Source organism: Lissotriton helveticus, chromosome 3_1 (assembly GCF_964261635.1).
Source record: "Lissotriton helveticus chromosome 3_1, aLisHel1.1, whole genome shotgun sequence".
In the NCBI taxonomy this organism is placed as follows: domain Eukaryota; kingdom Metazoa; phylum Chordata; class Amphibia; order Caudata; family Salamandridae; genus Lissotriton; species Lissotriton helveticus.
In genome coordinates, this window is record NC_136061.1 from 800,150,265 (window position 1) to 800,169,603 (window position 19,339).

At 49.6% G+C, this 19,339-nt stretch overlaps 1 protein-coding gene across 2 annotated transcripts in view; it reads left to right on the forward strand.

Annotated features, from left to right (window-relative positions):
- The window catches only part of NUCB2 (nucleobindin 2), a 449,912-nt gene extending 430,943 nt beyond the window's left edge, over positions 1 to 18,969 (forward strand). For both annotated transcript variants that reach the window (XM_078681045.1, XM_078681046.1), the window contains exon 13: positions 17,416 to 18,969. In XM_078681045.1, the coding sequence (XP_078537171.1) occupies positions 17,416 to 17,540 (125 nt within the window). In that variant the 3' untranslated portion in view covers positions 17,541 to 18,969. The remainder of the gene's footprint in view (positions 1 to 17,415) is intronic.
- The last annotated feature ends 370 nt before the right edge of the window (positions 18,970 to 19,339 follow it).

Sequence of the window (19,339 nt, forward strand, 5' to 3'; positions counted from 1 at the left end):
ATCCGCACCACTGGATCCGCGGAAGAGGGCTACTGGGCTCTTGCTTGTGAGTCACAAGCTTTTTGTAGATCCTGTAACATAGCACGATGATTATCTACCTCAAAGGTTGCGGCAGCCGCCACAATGTCCAGACCATCAAGGTCTGGCACAAACATTTTAATGAACACGGCCGAACCTGTTAGGGTCCCAATCAAACTGCACAGCATTGTGAAGAACTGAATGAATCAAATCAATTAAATTTGACAGTTTCTCTTCTTTTTTTCTCCATGCTTACTCCATTTCACTTTCCATATTCCTTTTAATCCGTGTTATTTTTCAATTCATTTTATTCATTCCATAACCATCTAAGAATTTCACATAAATGTAGAAGACACCAAGTAGTTCCACATATCATGTCTTTATTTAAAAATGACCCAATGCATTTCGGGAAGCCATCTTCCCTCCATCTGGGGTATCCACAATAAAACAAATAAAACAATTTGTCGGTGCTGCAATCAACATAAATAGTGTGTTAATACATGAAAAATGAACTCCCATTCATTAGCTTTCCTCATAATCTAACGGACTCGGTCAACGTTTACAACATTCTAATGCCAAGGAGCATTTCGTATGGGATCTGCCGACCCAGATATCTTCTAGGGAGATTATTTAGTGCACATTGGACTCCATACAGATGAGTCAGCCAACCCCTGCCAGTACCTAAGACTTTAGCTGTCAAAGATTGCTTTAAGTCACGGTTCATCCGCTCCACATCTGAATTGCCCTCTGGCCGGTATGGAGATGAATATTGTACCTGCACCCCAGAAACTTCTTCGCATCGTGGTGAGCCTTAGATTAAACGCAGAACCTTGGTCAGAATGGAAGGTGCCACAGGCAAACGTCCCGACAAAGACATGCACATCTTTAATGACCATTCGAGAGTCAGCACTAGGTTGGAAAGTAGGAAAACTTTGGGGAAATTCTGTTCCCTCCTTTGTCGCAGCAATAGCCACTAAAATATCATTATCAATTTTAGTCATGTACCTTGTGACTGCTGCTAGAGAACAAGTGGCTACTGCAGATTGTGGCTACTGCAGATTTGGTTGCCTCATCAGCCAGTGAGTTACCAACAGTGCGTGCTCCCACACGTTGATGGCCCAAAGTATGCATAACGTATGGTTGGCCTCCTGGGCCCAGAGCTTCTTATGCTTAATTGCGCTACCTTTAGAATCACAGAAATCATTTTGTTTCCAAAAGTATAAGTTATCATTGAAGGATTGTACACAGGAAAACAAATCGCACTCTACAAGTCTGAACTTCTGGATCAGCAAATTCAAGAGCGAAAACCAAAACCAGTAGCTCTGCCAATTGAGCCGTGCAATCACCAAGAGACTGTGTGTGCACCAAGGAGGATTTAAAATCACCATCAACAATCTTCCCTGCCACAACTGTGAATGCTGCCGAATAAGCATGTTTAGAACACAACAGCTGGCTGCGCAGATCCATCAGAGTAAATAATGCATTTATACTGATCAAGAGGAAGTAATGACAGAGGAGCCAGGTGAACATGTTCATATTGTAAAAACTCCTGTGTCTGCAAAGACAGGTCAAAGATTAAGTTGGCATCAGCCGACATCAGAGAAGTAGCCCATTAAATCCAACGTGGATGATAGGCTTTGGAATTCGGCACACTCGCCTTTGTAACTGCTTCCAAAGAGACCATGAAAATGCATTTACCCGGAGCCAGAGAGCAATCTTTCAGATTCGGCATCTGGGCAGCCGTCACATTTTTTTCTGTAGAAGAGAAGCGCATCTAAGCGAAAGTGTACAAATGCGATTTATATGTAATGTTGACCGTGCCCCCCTCATTGAACTTCAAGTATGTGATATCTAACACGCCTGGTACTATCCTTATGACCAAATTTGTAGAATTGTCTCGTGTTAACAAGAAGTTGGTCGCAAGCAGATCAGACTGCAGAGACCGAAGAATCACGGAATGTTCCAGAAGCCAACAGGAAGCAGAAAAAGAAGTTTGTATCAATGAGTACAGTGGGATTGTATGCTGGGCATAATCAGGAATGTGTGTCTTCCCTAAATTAAAAAACCCAGAAAAGATTGTAATTTTTTAAGTGTAGAGGGAGGTCGCAATTGAGCACATTTCTCCAGAAAGTGGGGGGATCAACCTCATACCTTCATTGTTGAGTTCGTACCCCAGAAAAAGAACTGCCAAACAGGCAATATGCGACTTGGCAAAGTTGAAGTCTGCAAAAGACCTTACCTTGTACAGTGCTTCTGAATATCTGAAGTGTAACAGTCCATTTACATATGATTCCTGTTGATGGGCCATTGAGCGAGGAAAGGGTAATTTGGAATACAGGGATGCATGTATAGTGGTGTTGAACACTTACTGGAATAATTTCTGACTTTAGTGTGTAAATACTAGGAGAGTAATGTACCTCTGATGTGGTAGTGGTCCTAAAAATAACAGAAGCGTTGTTGGCAATGTTCCCATTACTCTGACCATTTAAAGGAGCAGGGGAGAGTCTGGTGACGGCTTACCTGGACTATTGCAACATGATTTTCAGCATGGTACTTTAGGAACACACGGGCAGATTTCAGAGGTTACAGACCAAGGCAGGTAGAACCTAATGAATGTGACTATTTGAAAATATGCTGCATGGTATGCCACTGTCTACTAGTGAAATAAATAAACAATGAGAATCCACCAGATTGGGTGATGTGTTCCCTACTGTGGTGGGGAGCACATAGTGTTTTTAAAATACCTGTCACACACCAAAAGGAACCTTGATGTCATGCGTCATCATTGGGGTCTTCGCACCCCTCTACGGGATGCAGCGTGCTGCGACCTACGACTACGCGGGAGCACTGGTCATGCAGACTATGCGTGGTGCATGTGAGGGTTGGGTGTGAGTATGTGGTGAGGTAGTGTGAGTCGGTGAGTGTTTAAAAAGTGCCTGGCTCGTGGGGTAGGTCAGAACTATTTTAATGAGCCCCCGGGCTGGTACTATTAAAAATGGTGCAGATTGAGGTGATTATGTGTAATTAAGCACACCCAACCCTCACATGCACCACGCAAAAACTGTCTACTAGTGAACACAAGAACTGAGTTCAACATTTTTAAGGTTTTACATAATGAAATTTGGAGCAAAGGAATAGGTCCGGTACAGAAATTAGGTAAAGGTAACTAACTATATGTACTTCATGAAACACAAGAAAAGAGAATGATTCAGGTTGGGCTTAAACTGAATACCATGAGGAGTAGGGAATGTGGTTTACTTGATAAGGACTCTGCGATATCTTATTGGATTTGAACTTTGACTCATCTAGTCTGTGCAAATTCGGCTGTCAATAAGGTGAAGTAGAGCATTCTATAAAGCATCCATATAAATAAATACCATTGTAATGTATATTTTGCTTGTCACAAATACTTTACATACCGGCAGTCGATTCGGTATGACAATGGCACTTTGCATACCAGGGCTATGTAGAAACTGATGGGGCAGTAGAACATTACAATCTGCTGTAAGAGTATGGCAGGGGGATGTGCATACCAGGGTGGTGTGGGATCTGTCCTCAAATTGCTTGGTGCTTTTCATACTGTGGCAGTTTCAATTCAGGGCCTAGGACCAGAGCTACACATACGTGGGCAAAGTAGCAGTGGACTTTGTCGTGTCCCCGTTCATACTGGAACATGTATGTAAATGTAATTTTACAGAATTCAGTGACATGCTGTCTGGAATGGAAGGACAGGATTCTCGTTGTGTGCAGATGACATCTTGCTATTTAATACAGGCCTGGATCGGACTATACAAAGACTTATAAAACACTCACACTTATTTGGCCAATCCTTGGGCTTCACTGTCAAGTAGGGAAAGCGAACACTGTACCCTGAACCTGAAGGGAACTGGAGGCCCACAACTAGTACCACGTCCTATTTCAAAGTAAATCTAGAGAGTGTTAGAGGTCAAGGAACGAAAGACTGTTTTCTGATGGATACTTCTAACTCATGGGTACTCGCAAACATTTTGCCAGGGGTCTAAATGTTTTGTCTGTGAGGTGACAGCGGGTGGCATTGATATTAGGAGGGTGGTTGTCAGGGCAGGGTATAGTAAGGTGGGTATAGGGGAAGCGAAGCATGTGCAACTAGTGGCTGGATTGTACATTGTGAAACATTAAAACGTGAATCATTCCTGGCTTCCCCATGTGATCATATTGATGGATCATGGACAATTGTTTTAATTCATTCTCCCTCCTTTTTTTTTGCTATGACTTTTAAGAGGGCTCCCAAATACATGACTTGTTGATGTGTAATGTGCGTGGTACACAATCTTCTCCTGTGTTTCATTTAAGCAAGTATAATGTTGTTTCTGTATAATAGGAACCCAAGTCACTCAAGGGTGCACACAACAACTGACTTGCCTCTTAATTCACTATTGGCATTGTTGTCTTGGTAAGGGAAGCATGAAGGTTTCTAAATTCATATTTGAAAACTATCACTTGTGAAAATTACTTCCCAAATCATTGATATAATCTGATGTATTAAGATGAAATGGTTCAGCATGTTGATGAAATTCGATTTTGAATTTACTTTATCATATTTGTACGTTTGCTGTAAGATGTCTTTGAAAATAAAGGTGTTGCTACAGTAAAGCGTTGCAGGCCAACCTTTTTACTTCCTTTCTTTAACTTCAATTAACACTTAAAGAAATGCTTGCCCATTCATTTAACATCTTTTTAAGTTTAGTGCTAAGTCGTGTAAAAACAGTAGCCCAGTGCTGCTGTGAACCAGGGTGCTGCAGGAGGGCAGTGTGCGCCCTCCACACCCCCTGCTAGCCGTACTTTGAGTATCACTGCTCTAACTGCAAAATCTTCGCCTTCGAATATATCCAAGGTGCCTGACTGGATCCATAGATTTAGGCGTAGCAGTGCTCCTGCGCATCCCTATGTAGCGTTGTCAAGCTCTTATTTGGCTCCATATAGCCCCAGAGCTGAAAGTGCGCAGCCGCTTATGGGCGCCACCCCTGCATGCTGACATCAGTTCCCTTCTTTCTGTGCCTTCTGACAAGAATCGGGAGCTCTGCTCTTGAATGAGTGGTATTTTTTGAGGCCTTCCACACTTTTTGACAGTATTTTGGGAACGATATCCTCACCATAAATTACAGGATGCAAGTTGTGCAGCGATTACAAGAAGCAAATATTGGTCACAAACCCACAAAAGCTGTGTGTTTGGTGCCTGGGCTAGGGAAACTACTTTACTTCTTGGGATAAGAGTCACTGCATTTGCATAGATCCTGCTCTGATTCACAGGCCTGGAATCGGTCCCTGTCACATGGCCATTTCCACAACTTCTCCACTTCCTCCTTTGAGACTTCTTGTAAGTCCAAGTCCAAACACAAGCATAAAAAAGCAAAGCCTCCTTCCGATTCCAAAGAGAAAGCATGGTGGTGTCAAGATGTAAGTCGCATGCTGTTAAGGTCACTGGTCACAGCGTAGATTCCTCAGCTGGTCCCAACACCAACAAAACCACCATGACTTCCCAGGGCCAGCGGCAACCCTTCCACAGTAGATTCAAAGAGGCGATGTTGCTAATATTCAATGCTTTTCTGGCCCCCCTCAGGGATGCCTTCGGTGCCCACTGAACCACAGCTCCTTCTAGTCAGGTTACCGTCAAGATGGTCTATCCCTAGCACATTGTATCACCTTGGAACCCATTACCGTACTGACTCCAGTTCAGACTCTACTCCAGTCCCTTGGTCCACTCCAATTCCCACCATCTTCAACGTGTTTGCTGATGCCACTAACTCCTGAGGATAATCCGGTGCCGACGCCCAGGTCAGGCGCTGAACCAATGTCTGCACAAGCTCGATTGATGTTAAACTACGAAATTACAAATGTGCAACCAGTAGTCATGCAGTCATACTCTAACTCTAACTCTTTACACGGGGGTGCTTATAAGCAGCTCCACTCCGTCACCTCTGTGGTGGTGTGGAGCCAATGTGGAGCTGCGCAATGCCACCTAGTGGTGCACTGGAGAACGACTACAAAGAAATTTGGTGAGAAATGTATGGTTAGTATTGCACCAGAAACATTGTTATCAAAGTTAAGCAATTTGTTACTTTTTACCATATTTTTGAGCCATTGTTTATGTACTTATAGATTGAAGCAGTTAGATGGAAGATTCCTATTGTGGCTTCTATTGGGAAGGGTGGCATTATGTAAGATAATACAACTCTCTACACTACTTTATATAGCACAGAACCATAGTGAATCCGGGAGTATTTTTTCGAAACAGTGGATGATAAATTACAAGTCTTAATCTGGGAGGGCGTTACCTCAAAAATCTAATCGCAAATACTAAAGAGGGTTTTATGATGGTGACATTTCCTTGTATAACCTCTGTAATTACTGTCTCACTGCACATTTTGCTGTAAATAACAAACTTTCTTTGAAGAACCAGGGCAACCCTTCTCCTAAGATTGATAGATTAAGATCAGTGTACTGTGCCTCTTTGGTGAATTTACTGACCTCACTATTAACATGGCTATGTGTGTGAATTTCCAGTGGGTGCAAGTTCTGAGGACCTTAACTGGGCCTCATCCCTTACAGGGTCGAGCGAGGGCTTTGCATATCTTGGAGCGTGTGTAAACTAGTGATCATCATTGAGCCTGGGAACGCAACATCCTCCACCAAAGTCTCCAGACTACAGGGATATGCATCATTTTGGTCCTTCCTACCCCTGTCTCTAATGGGCAAAGCGGCCATTATCAAAATGGTGTCACTGCTGCAGCTCCTCTACCGCCTACAGAATTACCTAGTTAGGATCCCACACACCAGATTGAACTGAATAATGTCCCTGCTCCGGGGCTTCCTCTGGAGAGGTATGACACCAAGGATAGCTCTGAGTAAATCCCATTAATCCCCATTTGATGCAGCCTGGGTGCAGTGTACATTCAATCGTGCTACAGAGCAACACAGAGTGGTGATGGATGGTTGACTAAGCTCGCCGTGGTCAGATCCTGCCACAGAGTGATGAACCTTGGGAGATATCCACGTTTTTCATTATCTTTATGGAACTAGGATACCAGCCTTCCTATACCCAATTACACAGAGTTCTAAAGGTTTGGGCAGAAACCCTCCGTGACCTGGGTGGAAAAACTCACCAGGAAAACTCCACTCCAGCTAGGACCACACTCGCAAATCCGAAAGGTTTCCGGGGCTTGGACGTAAAAGTCGTCTCCACGGTAAGGCACTTCATGAAGGGAAACATATGGCTTCTTTGCACAATTAAAAGGCTCCTTTAATATGCACAAACGACAATTGTTCTCATTGTCTCCAACTTCACCACACCTTCAGCCCCTACATCAACCAGAGCTTCCTGAATTCAACTCTCTGGAGGCCTGCCTATGGACAGGCAAAATTGGATGTAAACAAATCTCCCTCATCTACTGAACAATAGTGAATACAAATATTTCTAACTCTGACATACTCCAAAGACCTTGGTGATCTCTCAGATGAGGACTTAAGGTGTTGTGTAGTTCCAATTAACGTATATAGGATCTGCATTTTTAAGCAACAGACACTGTAGGGTTGGTGTCCAGTCTGATTCCAGACACCCCCACTGGGTATGTTAGCCTGTATATCTGAAAGAGACACATTAGTGATGGATTCCTTACCTTAGAATATCTCTAGGCGTCAGACTGGATCCGGAAATCTTTTGCGTAGCAGTACCCAGGCGCGTCGGTAGGCGTTGTCCGCGTCCGTCGTCCCCGTCGTGGGCGCCGTAATGACGTTGTCGGAGTACTTAGACGCCGCCTCCGCGTGCTGACGTCAGTTCTTCTTTTTTCCGCGCCAGTTAGCGCAGATCTGGAAAAAGTTGTACCCTAGTCAATTTTTGAATAACCTTTTTGAGATCCTTTTTGATCCATTTTCAAGTCTATTCGACTCCGACGGTGCCGGTTGGGATGCCCGGGTTCAAGCCCTGCGCCGACTGCAATCGACTGATGTCGGTTACCGACCCCCATCGCCAGTTCCTGCACTGTTTAGGCCTGGACCACGACGACAAGTCCTGCTCCGACTGCCGGGCCCTGACGTCTAAGGCTAGACGGGAGCGGTCCCGTAAGCGACTCGAGCTTTGGCAGTCCGCCCTGCACTGCTCGAGGTCCCGGTCCGAAAGGAGGTCGAGGGACCGGTCGCGGGGCCGGAGCCACCACAGTTCCGGGAGTCGTCATCGTTCTTCGGGATCGAAGTCCTCAGGTAAGAGGCACAAGAAGTCGAAGAGGCATCATCGCTCTTCCGACTCCCCCTGACGCTCGTGCGACGCGGCCGGGGATTCGGGGGACACCGCCCACGCGGCTCTGCTGGAGCCGCAGGTGTCGCGGCCTGCTCCACACCCGCCGAGCCCAGGGCAGGACGCGACGCCGGGGGAGATTGCAGACTTCCTCATGGCCATGAGGTCGCTCACTCCTCCGTCTGGTTCTGCGGCGCCTGCGGGCCAAGCGGCTCCGACTGGGTCCCCACGCGGGTCGGGTGCTCTGGCACCCTCTGGGTCCGGTTCCGGATCCGGGTCGCCGCCGGTTGACCTCACGTGCATCGGCCCCACGGGTGTCGCCCCCGGCGCCGTCCCAGGACGACGTCATCCCTGGTCTTGCCCTCGATTCGGGTCCGGCGCCGGAGCGGCGCCGCTCTCGACGCCGATGGGAGACTTTTACTTCTATGACCCGGCCCCATCTTTTGAACCTGAGTACCCGGCTGTGGGTGATGAGGAGGATTGGGAGGGGTCTGAGGACCCTCTGGCACGTGAGTGTCAGTCTTCTGCGGACTGGACAGGAGAGCTTGGGGAGGCCAGTGGTCTGGACACTTCGCCCGACACTGGTTTTGTCTCCCCTCCTAGCGTGGCTACAAAGGAGGGAGCTGCTTATAGCATGGTGCTGATGAGGGCTGCCAAGGCCTTGGTCCTTGAGCTCCCTGTCGTGGCCGTGAGGACTAACCTCCTCACTGAGGTCCTTAAACCGCAGTCAAGCTCGGCCGAGCCTCTGCTGCCGTTTAATGAGGCCTTGTCAGACGTTCTTTTGGGCACTTGGTCTAGGCCCGCCACGGAACAGCCTGTGGATAGGAACGTGGCCAGACGCCACCGCCCGGCTCTGGGTGACCCTTGCTTTCTGTCCACCCATCCCAATCAATCAATCAATCAATCAATTTATATAGCGCGCTACTCACCCGCTAGGGTCTCAAGGCGCTGGGAGGGGAGGGGTCCGTTACTGCTCGAAACGCCAGGTCTTGAGTTGCTTCCTGAAGGAGAGATGGTCCTGGGTCAGCCGTAGGTGGATGGGGAGGGAGTTCCATGTCTTGGCCGCCAGGTAGGAGAAGGATCTTCCTCCGGTGGTGGCTCTGCGAATGCGTGGTACGGTGGCGAGGGCGAGGCTGGTCGATCGCAGCTGGCGGGGGGGGCGTGTAGAAAGTAAGGCGGTCGTTGAGGTACTTGGGGCCCAGGTCGTGGAGAGCCTTGTGTACGTGGGTGAGGAGTCTGAACGTGATCCTCTTGCTGACGGGGAGCCAGTGCAGGTCTCTCAGGTGGGCGGAGATGTGGTTGTGGCGGGGGATGTCCAGGACGAGTTGTGCAGAGGTGTTCTGTATGCGCTAGAGTCTTTTCTGTAGTTTGGCTGTGGTTCCCGCGTAGAGGGTGTTTCCGTAGTCCAGTCGGCTGGTGACGAGTGCCTGGGTGACCGTCTTCCTGGTTTCGGTGGAGATCCATTGAAAGATCTTTCGGAGCAAGCGCAGGGTGTTGAAACAGGATGACGAGACGGTGTTGACTTGTTTGGTCATCGAGAGGGAGGAGTCCAGGATGAAGCCCAGGTTTCGTGCGTGGTCCGTTGGCTTGGGGGTGGTACCCAGGGCAGGGGGCCACCAGGAGTCGTCCCAGGCGGAGGGGGATGATCCCAAGATGAGGACTTCCGTCTTGTCTGAGTTCAGTTTCAGGCGGCTGTTCTTCATCCACTAGGCGACGTCTTTAATTCCTTTGTGTAGGCTGGCTCTGGCGGTGGCGGGGTCGTTGGTGAGGGAGAGGATCAGCTGGGTGTCGTCGGCGTAGGAAATGATGTTACGGTTGTGTTGGCGTGCGATGGCCGCGAGGGGGCTCATGCAGACGTTGAAGAGGGTGGGGCGGAGCGAGGATCCTTGAGGTACGCCGCAGATGACTTCGGTGGCTGCGGATCTGAATGGGGGAGGCGGACTGTCTGGGTTCTTACAGCGAGGAACGAGATGATCCGCTCCAGTGCCTTCTCTTGGATTCCGGTGTTGCTGAGCCGCTGTATTAGTGTGCGGTGGCAAACTGTGTCGAACGCTGCAGAGAGGTCCAGGAGGATGAGGGCAGCTGTTTCCCCGTTGTCGAGCAGAGATCTGATGTTGTCGGTGGCTGCGATGAGGGCGGTCTCGGTGCTGTGGTTGGCTCGGAAACCGGACTGTGAGTGGTCGAGGGATCCGTTCGTCTCGAGGAAGGTGGCGAGCTGTTTGTTGACGGTCTTCTCGATGACTTTGGCAGGAAAAGGGAGAAGCGAGATGGGGCGGAAGTTCTTGAGGTCGGTGGGGTCCGCTGTCGATTTCTTCAGGAGGGCGCTGAGCTCGGCATGCTTCCAGCTCTCCGGGAAGGTGGCGGTGGTGAAGGAGATGTTGATGATGTCCCGGAGTTGGGGTGCGATGATGGAGTCGGCCTTGTTGTAGACGTGGTGGGGGCAGGGGTCGGTAGGGGATCCGGAGTGGATGGTGTTCATCGTGCGGGTGGTGGCTTCGGTGTTGACCGGGGTCCAGTTGCAGAGGGTGGTGGTGGGGGGCGTTAGTTTTGTGGTTGGGTGCGTGGTCTGTGCGCCGAAGCTGTTGTGTATGTCAGCGATCTTGCGGTGGAAGAATGAGGCGAGTGAGTCGCAGAGGATTTGCGAGGGTGTGATGTCGTTGTTTCCGGCGCTGGGATTGGAGAGCTCTTTGACAATGCTGAAGAGTTCCTTGCTGTTTTGGGTGTTGTTGTCCAGTCGTTCTTTGAATGTTGTTTTTTTGGTGGTGCGGATCAGCTGGTGGTGTATGCGGGTGGCGTTCTTGAGGGCTATCATGTTTTCTGTAGTCTGGTCGCGGCGCCAGGCTTTTTCAAGGGTGTGGCAGTTTTTCTTGGAGGTTTTGAGTCCGTTGGTGAACCACGAGGCTTTTTTGCTGCCGGGTCTGCTGGGTGGGTTCTTCAGAGGTGCGAGGTCATCTGCGCAGTTGGTGAGCCACTGTGTGAAGTTGCGGGCTGCTTCGTTGGGGTCCGTTGCGCTGGCGGGAGGGTTCTGGCTGAGGGAGGTGGTGAGCTGGTCTGCGGTGATCTTGTTCCAGCTCCTGCGGGGAGCCTGTTACGGATGGTGGTGGGTAGTGGTTCTCCTGAAGTTGAAGTGGACGCAGCTGTGATCAGTCCAATGAAGTCCGGTGGAGTGGCTGAAGGAGATGTGCTTGCTGGAGGAGAAGACAGGGTCAAGCGTGTGGCCGGCGTAGTGGGCGGGGGTGTTCACCAGTTGCTTGAGTCCGAGGTTGGCGAGGTTGTTCAGCAGGGTGGGGGTGTTGCTGTCATTGTTGTTTTACAAGTGGAAGTTCAGGTCCCCTAGGAGGATGTAGTCGGAGGAGGTGAGGGCGTGCGGGCTGATGAAGTCTGCGAAGGCTTCGCTGAATTGTGTGCGTGGTCCCGGGGGTCTGTAGATGAGAGTGCCTCTGAGGGTGGTCTTGGGGTCGGTGTGTATCTGGAAATGAAGGTGCTCGGCGGCGGTGAGGGTGTCGTCGGAGTTGGTCGTGATGCGGATGGTGTTCCTGTGAAAGATGGCGATGCCTCCTCCGGTCTGGTTGACGCGATCCCTCCGGGTGATCTTGTATCCGTCCGGGATGGCTATGGCGATGTCGGGGGCTGAGGAGGCGTTAATCCAGGTTTCCGTGAGGAAGGCGACGTCTCGTGATGTTGTGTCGAGCAGGTTCCAGAGTTCGACGGCGTGTCTGTGGACGGAGCGGGTGTTGAGCAGGATGCATTTGAGGTGGTTGTTGCTGGTGCCTGGCCTTTCAGGTGCGGTGCAGGTCCGGAGGCAGGAGAAATTGCAGGCTTGGCAGGTGAAGGGTCCGTGAGTGCGTTTCGGGGTGGCTCGGTAGCAGGCGGGGTTCCGGCCGGGTTTGAGTGCGTTGAGGGTGGCGGCGTCGTAAGTCCGTCGTGTGAGCTGGCATCGTAGGGGTCCTGGCGCTGGGCGCGGTCCAGGCGCGGACGGGTGCAGACGGGCTTTCCTCTGGCGCGCCCGCTGCGCGCGGCCGCGCAGCGGCCTGCATTAAGAAGGGTGGAGGGAGGAGCAGCAGCTGGGAGGCAGGTGGCGAATGGAAGAGGATGGGGTGGGGCCTCAGGGAAGGCAGCGGCGGGAAAGGGGGGCGGGCAGGGGGAGAAGTGCACTGGAAAAAAAAACAACAGCAGTGAACAACAGAGAGTGAGAGGAAAAACAGGCAGGCTAAAGGCAGAAAGGCTTATGAAAAATAAAACGAGCAGAGGCTAAAGGCAGAATACAATTAAGGGCAGCAGACAAGCAGGAGGAGGGAAATCGGGAGAGAGAAAGACGGACAGAGGAAGAGGTCAGACTTGATACTTACCGCCCACCACTGGGCCACCAGGGATGAGGCGCAGGCCGGAGTCTGCGGGTGGAGGAGGGCCTCGAACTTCCAACAGCAGCAGCGGCGAGGGCAGCAGGCAGAGCACCAGCAGGGAATGCTGGCGCGGTGGGGGAGCGGACCTGGCCTGAGAACAGGTCAAGGTTCGCACCCTCGCCGCGCAGCGGCCTGCATTAAGAAGGGTGGAGGGAGGGAGGAGCAGCAGCTGGGAGGTGGGTGGCGAGTGGGAGAGGATGAGAGCCTGGTTATCCAGGCCTCCAATTCCCAGACCGCATTCCTGTCGGCTCCACCGACAGGGAATCCAAGAGGTACGAGAATTACGGAAAAAAGGTATTCTCCTCCCTGAGTTTGGGATTGCGGTCAGTCAATACTGCATGCCTCTTGGGCCGCTACACCCACTCTCTGTGGGACACGGTCGTGGCCGTGCTGCCAGAATGCCCGTTGGAGGTACGGGCTAAACTCGGCCAAGCCCTTGTGGAGGGCCGAGCTAAACTCGGCCAAGCCCTTGTGGAGGGCCGAGATGCGGCACGGTACTCCATCCGGTGTGGGCTGGACACTACCGACTCTCTAGGCAGAGCGATGGCAACGACTGGTTGAAGTCCGCCAATTTCTCGGCTGATGTCCAAAACACACTTATGGACATGCCGTTCGATGGCCGTCGCCTCTTTGGCGACAAGGCAGACCATGCGCTTGAGCGCTTTAAGGACTCCAGGGCTACGGCCAATGCTTGTTTTTTAAAGCATGCTGTTTCCCCAATGCGTAATTTTACAGAATGTACGATTGCACACTGTGGAAAGGCAGCTCGAAGTTAAAATGCACATTTCTTCGTATTGCTTTTTTTTCTCCACGAGGAAAATGTTACCTCGTCTTCAGCTCCCCCGCACACCTTAAAAAGAAATGTACGCCAGCCTGGAGCTGTAGTAAAACTCCAACCATTTCCAAGGTGGGAAGGAGTTTTATAGGAGTCCGTTAATGGCCTCAAATGCACCGGTTTGTGGGAGTTGATAAACTTGTAAGGCACATCGGTCCTTAATCGCTCATTCCCCACTCTTCGGTGGAGTTCACAACTGCGCAATTCAACTCACTCCTGGCAGTGAATTAAACAGTCATAAAACCATATGCCCTGGCAGTTATTCTTTTCGTGGAATGTTGCCAGGCGTAAAGAATTCATTTATGTTCATAAACATATGTTTACAGCTGGATTCGCTTTGTGAAGCAGCCCATTATGTGGACAATTGGTAGCATGGTGTGTTTCGGCCCGGGCTGCCTGCATTCTTCAGCTTATCGTTTTCCCTTTCTTCTGCACCCTTTCTAGTGGGTTCATCCGCACCAATGTGGCCGTGGGCTGCATGTAGCCCGTAAAGCAGCCATTCCAAGCCGAGGCTCTGATGTATTTGCTTTGTCTGCGCTCCAAATGCTTCAGAGTCGAGTGATTGTGGTCCTTTCAGCGCTGCCCTGCCGCATACCTTTTAATCACCTCCAGCATCTTGGCAAGCAGGATTTCGAGGTTGACTGTACTCCGTGCCAACATCACTTTAGTGAGAGAGTCCTGTTTACAAGAGCTAAAAGAAGAATTACATTATTTTTCTTTTCTGATTATATTTAAAGGCTTGTGTTCAGTGTAGAGCAGCGCTAAATGTTTTTCACAGACATTGCTGGTTTGCTTATCTTTGTGAGGGAAGTCCTTTATTAGGTCTCGCCTATGCAGCGCGCATGCACCACCACAACATCACTCCGCACCACCACAGCATCACTCAGCACCACCACAGCATCACTTGGCACCACCACAGCATCACTTGGCACCACCACAGCATCACTTGGCACCACCACAGCATCACTTGGCACCACCACAGCATCACTTGGCACCACCACAGCATCACTTGGCACCACCACAGCATCACTAGGCACCACCACAGCATCACTCTGCACCACCACAGCATCACTCGGCACCACCACAGCATCACTCGGCACCACCACAGCATCACTCGGCACCACCACAGCATCACTCGGCACCACCACAGCATCACTCGGCACCACCACAGCATCACTCGGCACCACCACAGCATCACTCGGCACCACCACGGCATCACTCGGCACCACCACGGCATCACCACGGCATCACTCGGCACCACCACGGCATCACTCGGCACCACCACGGCATCACTCGGCACCACCACGGCATCACTCGGCGCCACCACGGCATCACTCGGCGCCACCACGGCATCACTCGGCGCCACCACGGCATCACTCGGCGCCACCACGGCATCACTCGGCGCCACCACGGCATCACTCGGCGCCGCCACGGCATCACTCGGCGCCGCCACGGCATCACTCGGCGCCGCCACGGCATCACTCGGCGCCACCACGGCATCACTCGGCGCCACCACGGCATCACTCGGCGCCACCACGGCATCACTCGGCGCCACCACGGCATCACTCGGCGCCACCACGGCATCACTCGGCGCCACCACGGCATCACTCGGCGCCACCACGGCATCACTCAGCGCCACCACGGCATCACTCAGCGCCACCACGGCATCACTCAGCGCCACCACGGCATCACTCAGCGCCACCACGGCATCACTCAGCGCCACCACGGCATCACTCAGCGCCACCACGGCATCACTCAGCGCCACCACGGCATCACTCAGCGCCACCACGGCATCACTCAGCGCCACCACGGCATCACTCAGCGCCACCACGGCATCACTCAGCGCCACCACGGCATCACTCAGCGCCACCACGGCATCACTCAGCGCCACCACGCCATCACTCCGCGCCACCACGCCATCACTCCGCGCCACCACGCCATCACTCCGCGCCACCACGGCATCACTCCGCGCCACCACGGCATCACTCAGCGCCACCACGGCATCACTCAGCGCCACCACGGCATCACTCAGCGCCACCACGGCATCACTCAGCGCCACCACGGCATCACTCAGCGCCACCACGGCATCACTCAGCGCCACCACGGCATCACTCAGCGCCACCACGGCATCACTCAGCGCCACCACGGCATCACTCAGCGCCACCACGGCATCACTCAGCGCCACCACGGCATCACTCAGCGCCACCACGGCATCACTCAGCGCCACCACGGCATCACTCTGCGCCACCACGGCATCACTCTGCGCCACCACGGCATCACTCTGCGCCACCACGGCATCACTCTGCGCCACCACGGCATCACTCTGAGCCACCACGGCATCACTCTGAGCCACCACGGCATCACTCTGAGCCACCACGGCATCACTCTGAGCCACCACGGCATCACTCTGAGCCACCACGGCCTCACTCTGAGCCACCACGGCCTCACTCTGAGCCACCACAGCCTCACTCTGAGCCACCACAGCCTCACTCTGAGCCACCACAGCCTCACTCTGAGCCACCACAGCCTCGCTCGGCGTAACCACAGCCTCGCTCGGCGTAACCACAGCATCGCTCAGCGTAACCACAGCATCGCTCAGCGTAACCACAGCATCACTCAGCACCACATCAGTATCACTTAGCATCACCTTTGCACTCGTATACCACCACATCATCATCACTCAGCAAGACCTGAGTATCATTCAGCATCGTCTCCGCATCAGTCACCACCACCACTACCACCTCAGCATCACTCAGCACCGCCTCAGCCTGCTCTCGGAATCTGTCATCTGTTGATTCTCCCCTAGCGTCTGGCCACTGCTCGTGTTATAATACAGGTACTAGCTCCCAACCTTCACCCTCCGATTGTTTATTCCCCCTCAAATAAAAGCTTTAACAAACAACCATTGGAATAGGCAGAAATAAGTTGCCAGCATTGCAAGAACAAAAGAAAGCTGAGGAAATGTTTTATTGTAAATACTTTTTTTAATATGGTCGTTCAGTTGTACATAATGCCTTCATAGTCATATATAAGGTAACAAAAATGCTTCTGACACTTTTTTATTATAACTTTTCAGCATGCTGCACAGCAGCCGCACTTCTCTACAGCACAGCTTGAAGACATTGGCAAAGTCAATAGCTCTGGCTAAACACTTATAAGGCCCCAAAGGCAAGACCTATTGGCTATGCCAATGCTTTTTTTATTCTTTTATTACCACATCTTGCTTTGTGTCCTGAGGCAAGTGATGGATCTGTCTCATATGGGGAATTTACTTAACAACCAAGGAGTTTGCTTTATTGAAGGGTCGCCTGGGTAGTTCCAACCATTGTTGTGACCGTTAAGTGTAAAATACAGTTTGTGTTTGTGATTGATAAGCTTTGCTTAGTCTTTTTGGGGTGAAACACAATAGAGTAGTACCAATATTAAAAGTTATGATGTTTAATCTGCAATTTGCGCAACATTCTGAGTTTTCAGACCTTAGGATGTAGGATATCACTCCCAACCCTCCCCAGCCCACGCCCCCTCCCCCCTTTTGAGCTTCACAAACTGAATTTTTTTTTATGGCCTGCAAGATTTGGGCAATGTTTGAATCTTGATCTTGGACTAAAGATTTAAATGCCCTAATTTGGAATGTGGACAACTTTCAATGAGGCAGACAGACAGCTGAATGTATTTGTTATCTGCAGCGGTGGAACAAACTGGGAAAACCCGTAGATTGTCCTACTACTCAATGCTTGTTAACGCTGGTGATCCAAAATAGATTATTATAAGATGTCATAGGTCCATTTATTAATTCAAGGGAATGTTAAAACGTAACTTTTCTTTCATTACTTTTTATTAACTTAAATTAATCGTTCTTTATTTGAACTGTTTTCTACTTTGTTTTACAGCTGGGGAACATGCAGTGGGACAAGTGGAAGGCCAACCTGCCAGAGGTGATCAACCTCTCCCTCCTGGGCACATAGCAGAGCTACAAGCTGCACCTGGTGCTCAGCAGACACAAACGCTCCCTTGACGACAGATTCCTCCATGTCATTACTTTTTATTTTGCCGTGCTATCAGTTTCTTATAAAAGAAAGTTTTATCAAAAGTGCGTGGTAACATCATGGAACTGAGTTTTAAATGGAAACCAAAATGTGTATTACACTGTCCCGTTTCTCTGTTCCCCTTGAAAGCAAGACAGCATTAGATCTGAAATCAGCATCTCTGTTGCATTCCCGGACCTGTGGATACTATACCTTCAATTACATTATTATTGCACTATAGCATTTCAAGGATATGAATGTGGAGACTGCATTACAAAATTTGCTGAAAGCCAATAATACATTTTCTGGAAATTGAAATTACTTTCACCAGAGCTATCTTTGGGGACCATCAATATACTGCCAACTGCTGGAAGTGTTTTCATTTTTTCTGCAAAAGATCAGCACAGAGGTAGAACGTAGTCTAATCTTTCTGTTTTACTTTCTGCTCACATCGCTGATTCATGGATTCTGCAGAACTAAACTCTTCGACTTCAAGAACTCGGCCTTCCCCTCTATTAGGCCTAATTAGATAATTAAACGTTTGGCCATTTCAACAACATTTATGATTTCAAGTTTGCTCCAATGTAGAACCACCTCATGATCAAAGTGGAGTTGGTTTCTATTTGCAGACACTGATGAAGTTCACTTGAAAAACTTAGTCCACACCGATTTATATAAATGGACCAATTATTACAGTATTCTTTCTAAAGGTACAAGTGGCATCCCAATGCAGTACTCAGTCAAAAAGTAAAATCAGTCTGTGCAATTTGTGGCAACATTTTTTAATGAACACAATTCCCTATACTACGTTATTGTTTGGAAATTATTTACGCTCCATTCTGTGTAACAAATTCTCTTACCGCATCAGAATCTTCTAAAAAAGCAAATCCAGTGGCTAATCAAAAGTAGATTGATGCATTTTCTCATACAGCTGTTGCAAAGAAGATCTTTCCGTCCATACAGTTTGGATAGTCTGCTGCTAATTCACTGTGCTGCTGATGTTAAATGGGTACTTACTTGCATTTTGGTGTTCCTTGTTGCTCTCTTTCTATTGCGTCTCACTGTTGTGGTTGCTGTCCAGTGTTCACAGACACCTTTGTTGTGTTGTCATTTTATAATTGCGTTTTTCAGTATTCTTCTGCCACGATCCATACTTTTGCCACTGATTGTGTAGGCCTTTTAGCACATATACACAAATACAGGTGATGTTGTTTGTGAATATGATTGACGATGCTCACTGTAGTTCTCTGCATTTATAAACTTAAGCATAGCTGCTAGAAGTTGAGGGACCAGAGGGTTTACACAGATCAAAGACTTAGTGTAACGAAACAAACACGTTTTTTTTTTCCTGAGCAAATGCTGGCATCTGGGAGAGCCATTGAGTTATTTCCCAAATAAACTGCCCTTTATTGAACAGTATGAATGGATACATATTTCAAAATCACTGTTACTGCATAAGCAGATGAAGAGAACATTGAAGCTGATCTAAACCTTAAACTGAAGCTAGAAGTTATTATGTGTCATTATTTAGAAAACAAATATCAAAGTGGTAATGAAAATGTTCCTATCTAATGTAACTGGAACTTTCAATTATATTTAGGACACGGCGGAGAGGATTATGCTCAACATTCTCCATTTATTACAACAGACTTTAACATTATAAACTACCTTTCCCAACATGCAATGGAAAGGAACTGCAAAAAAATGTCCACCAATCTACATCAAGGTCAATCTTTCATAATAGTTCTTTCTTCGTCTCACTTCCCCTTTCATTTATGCAACAGAACAA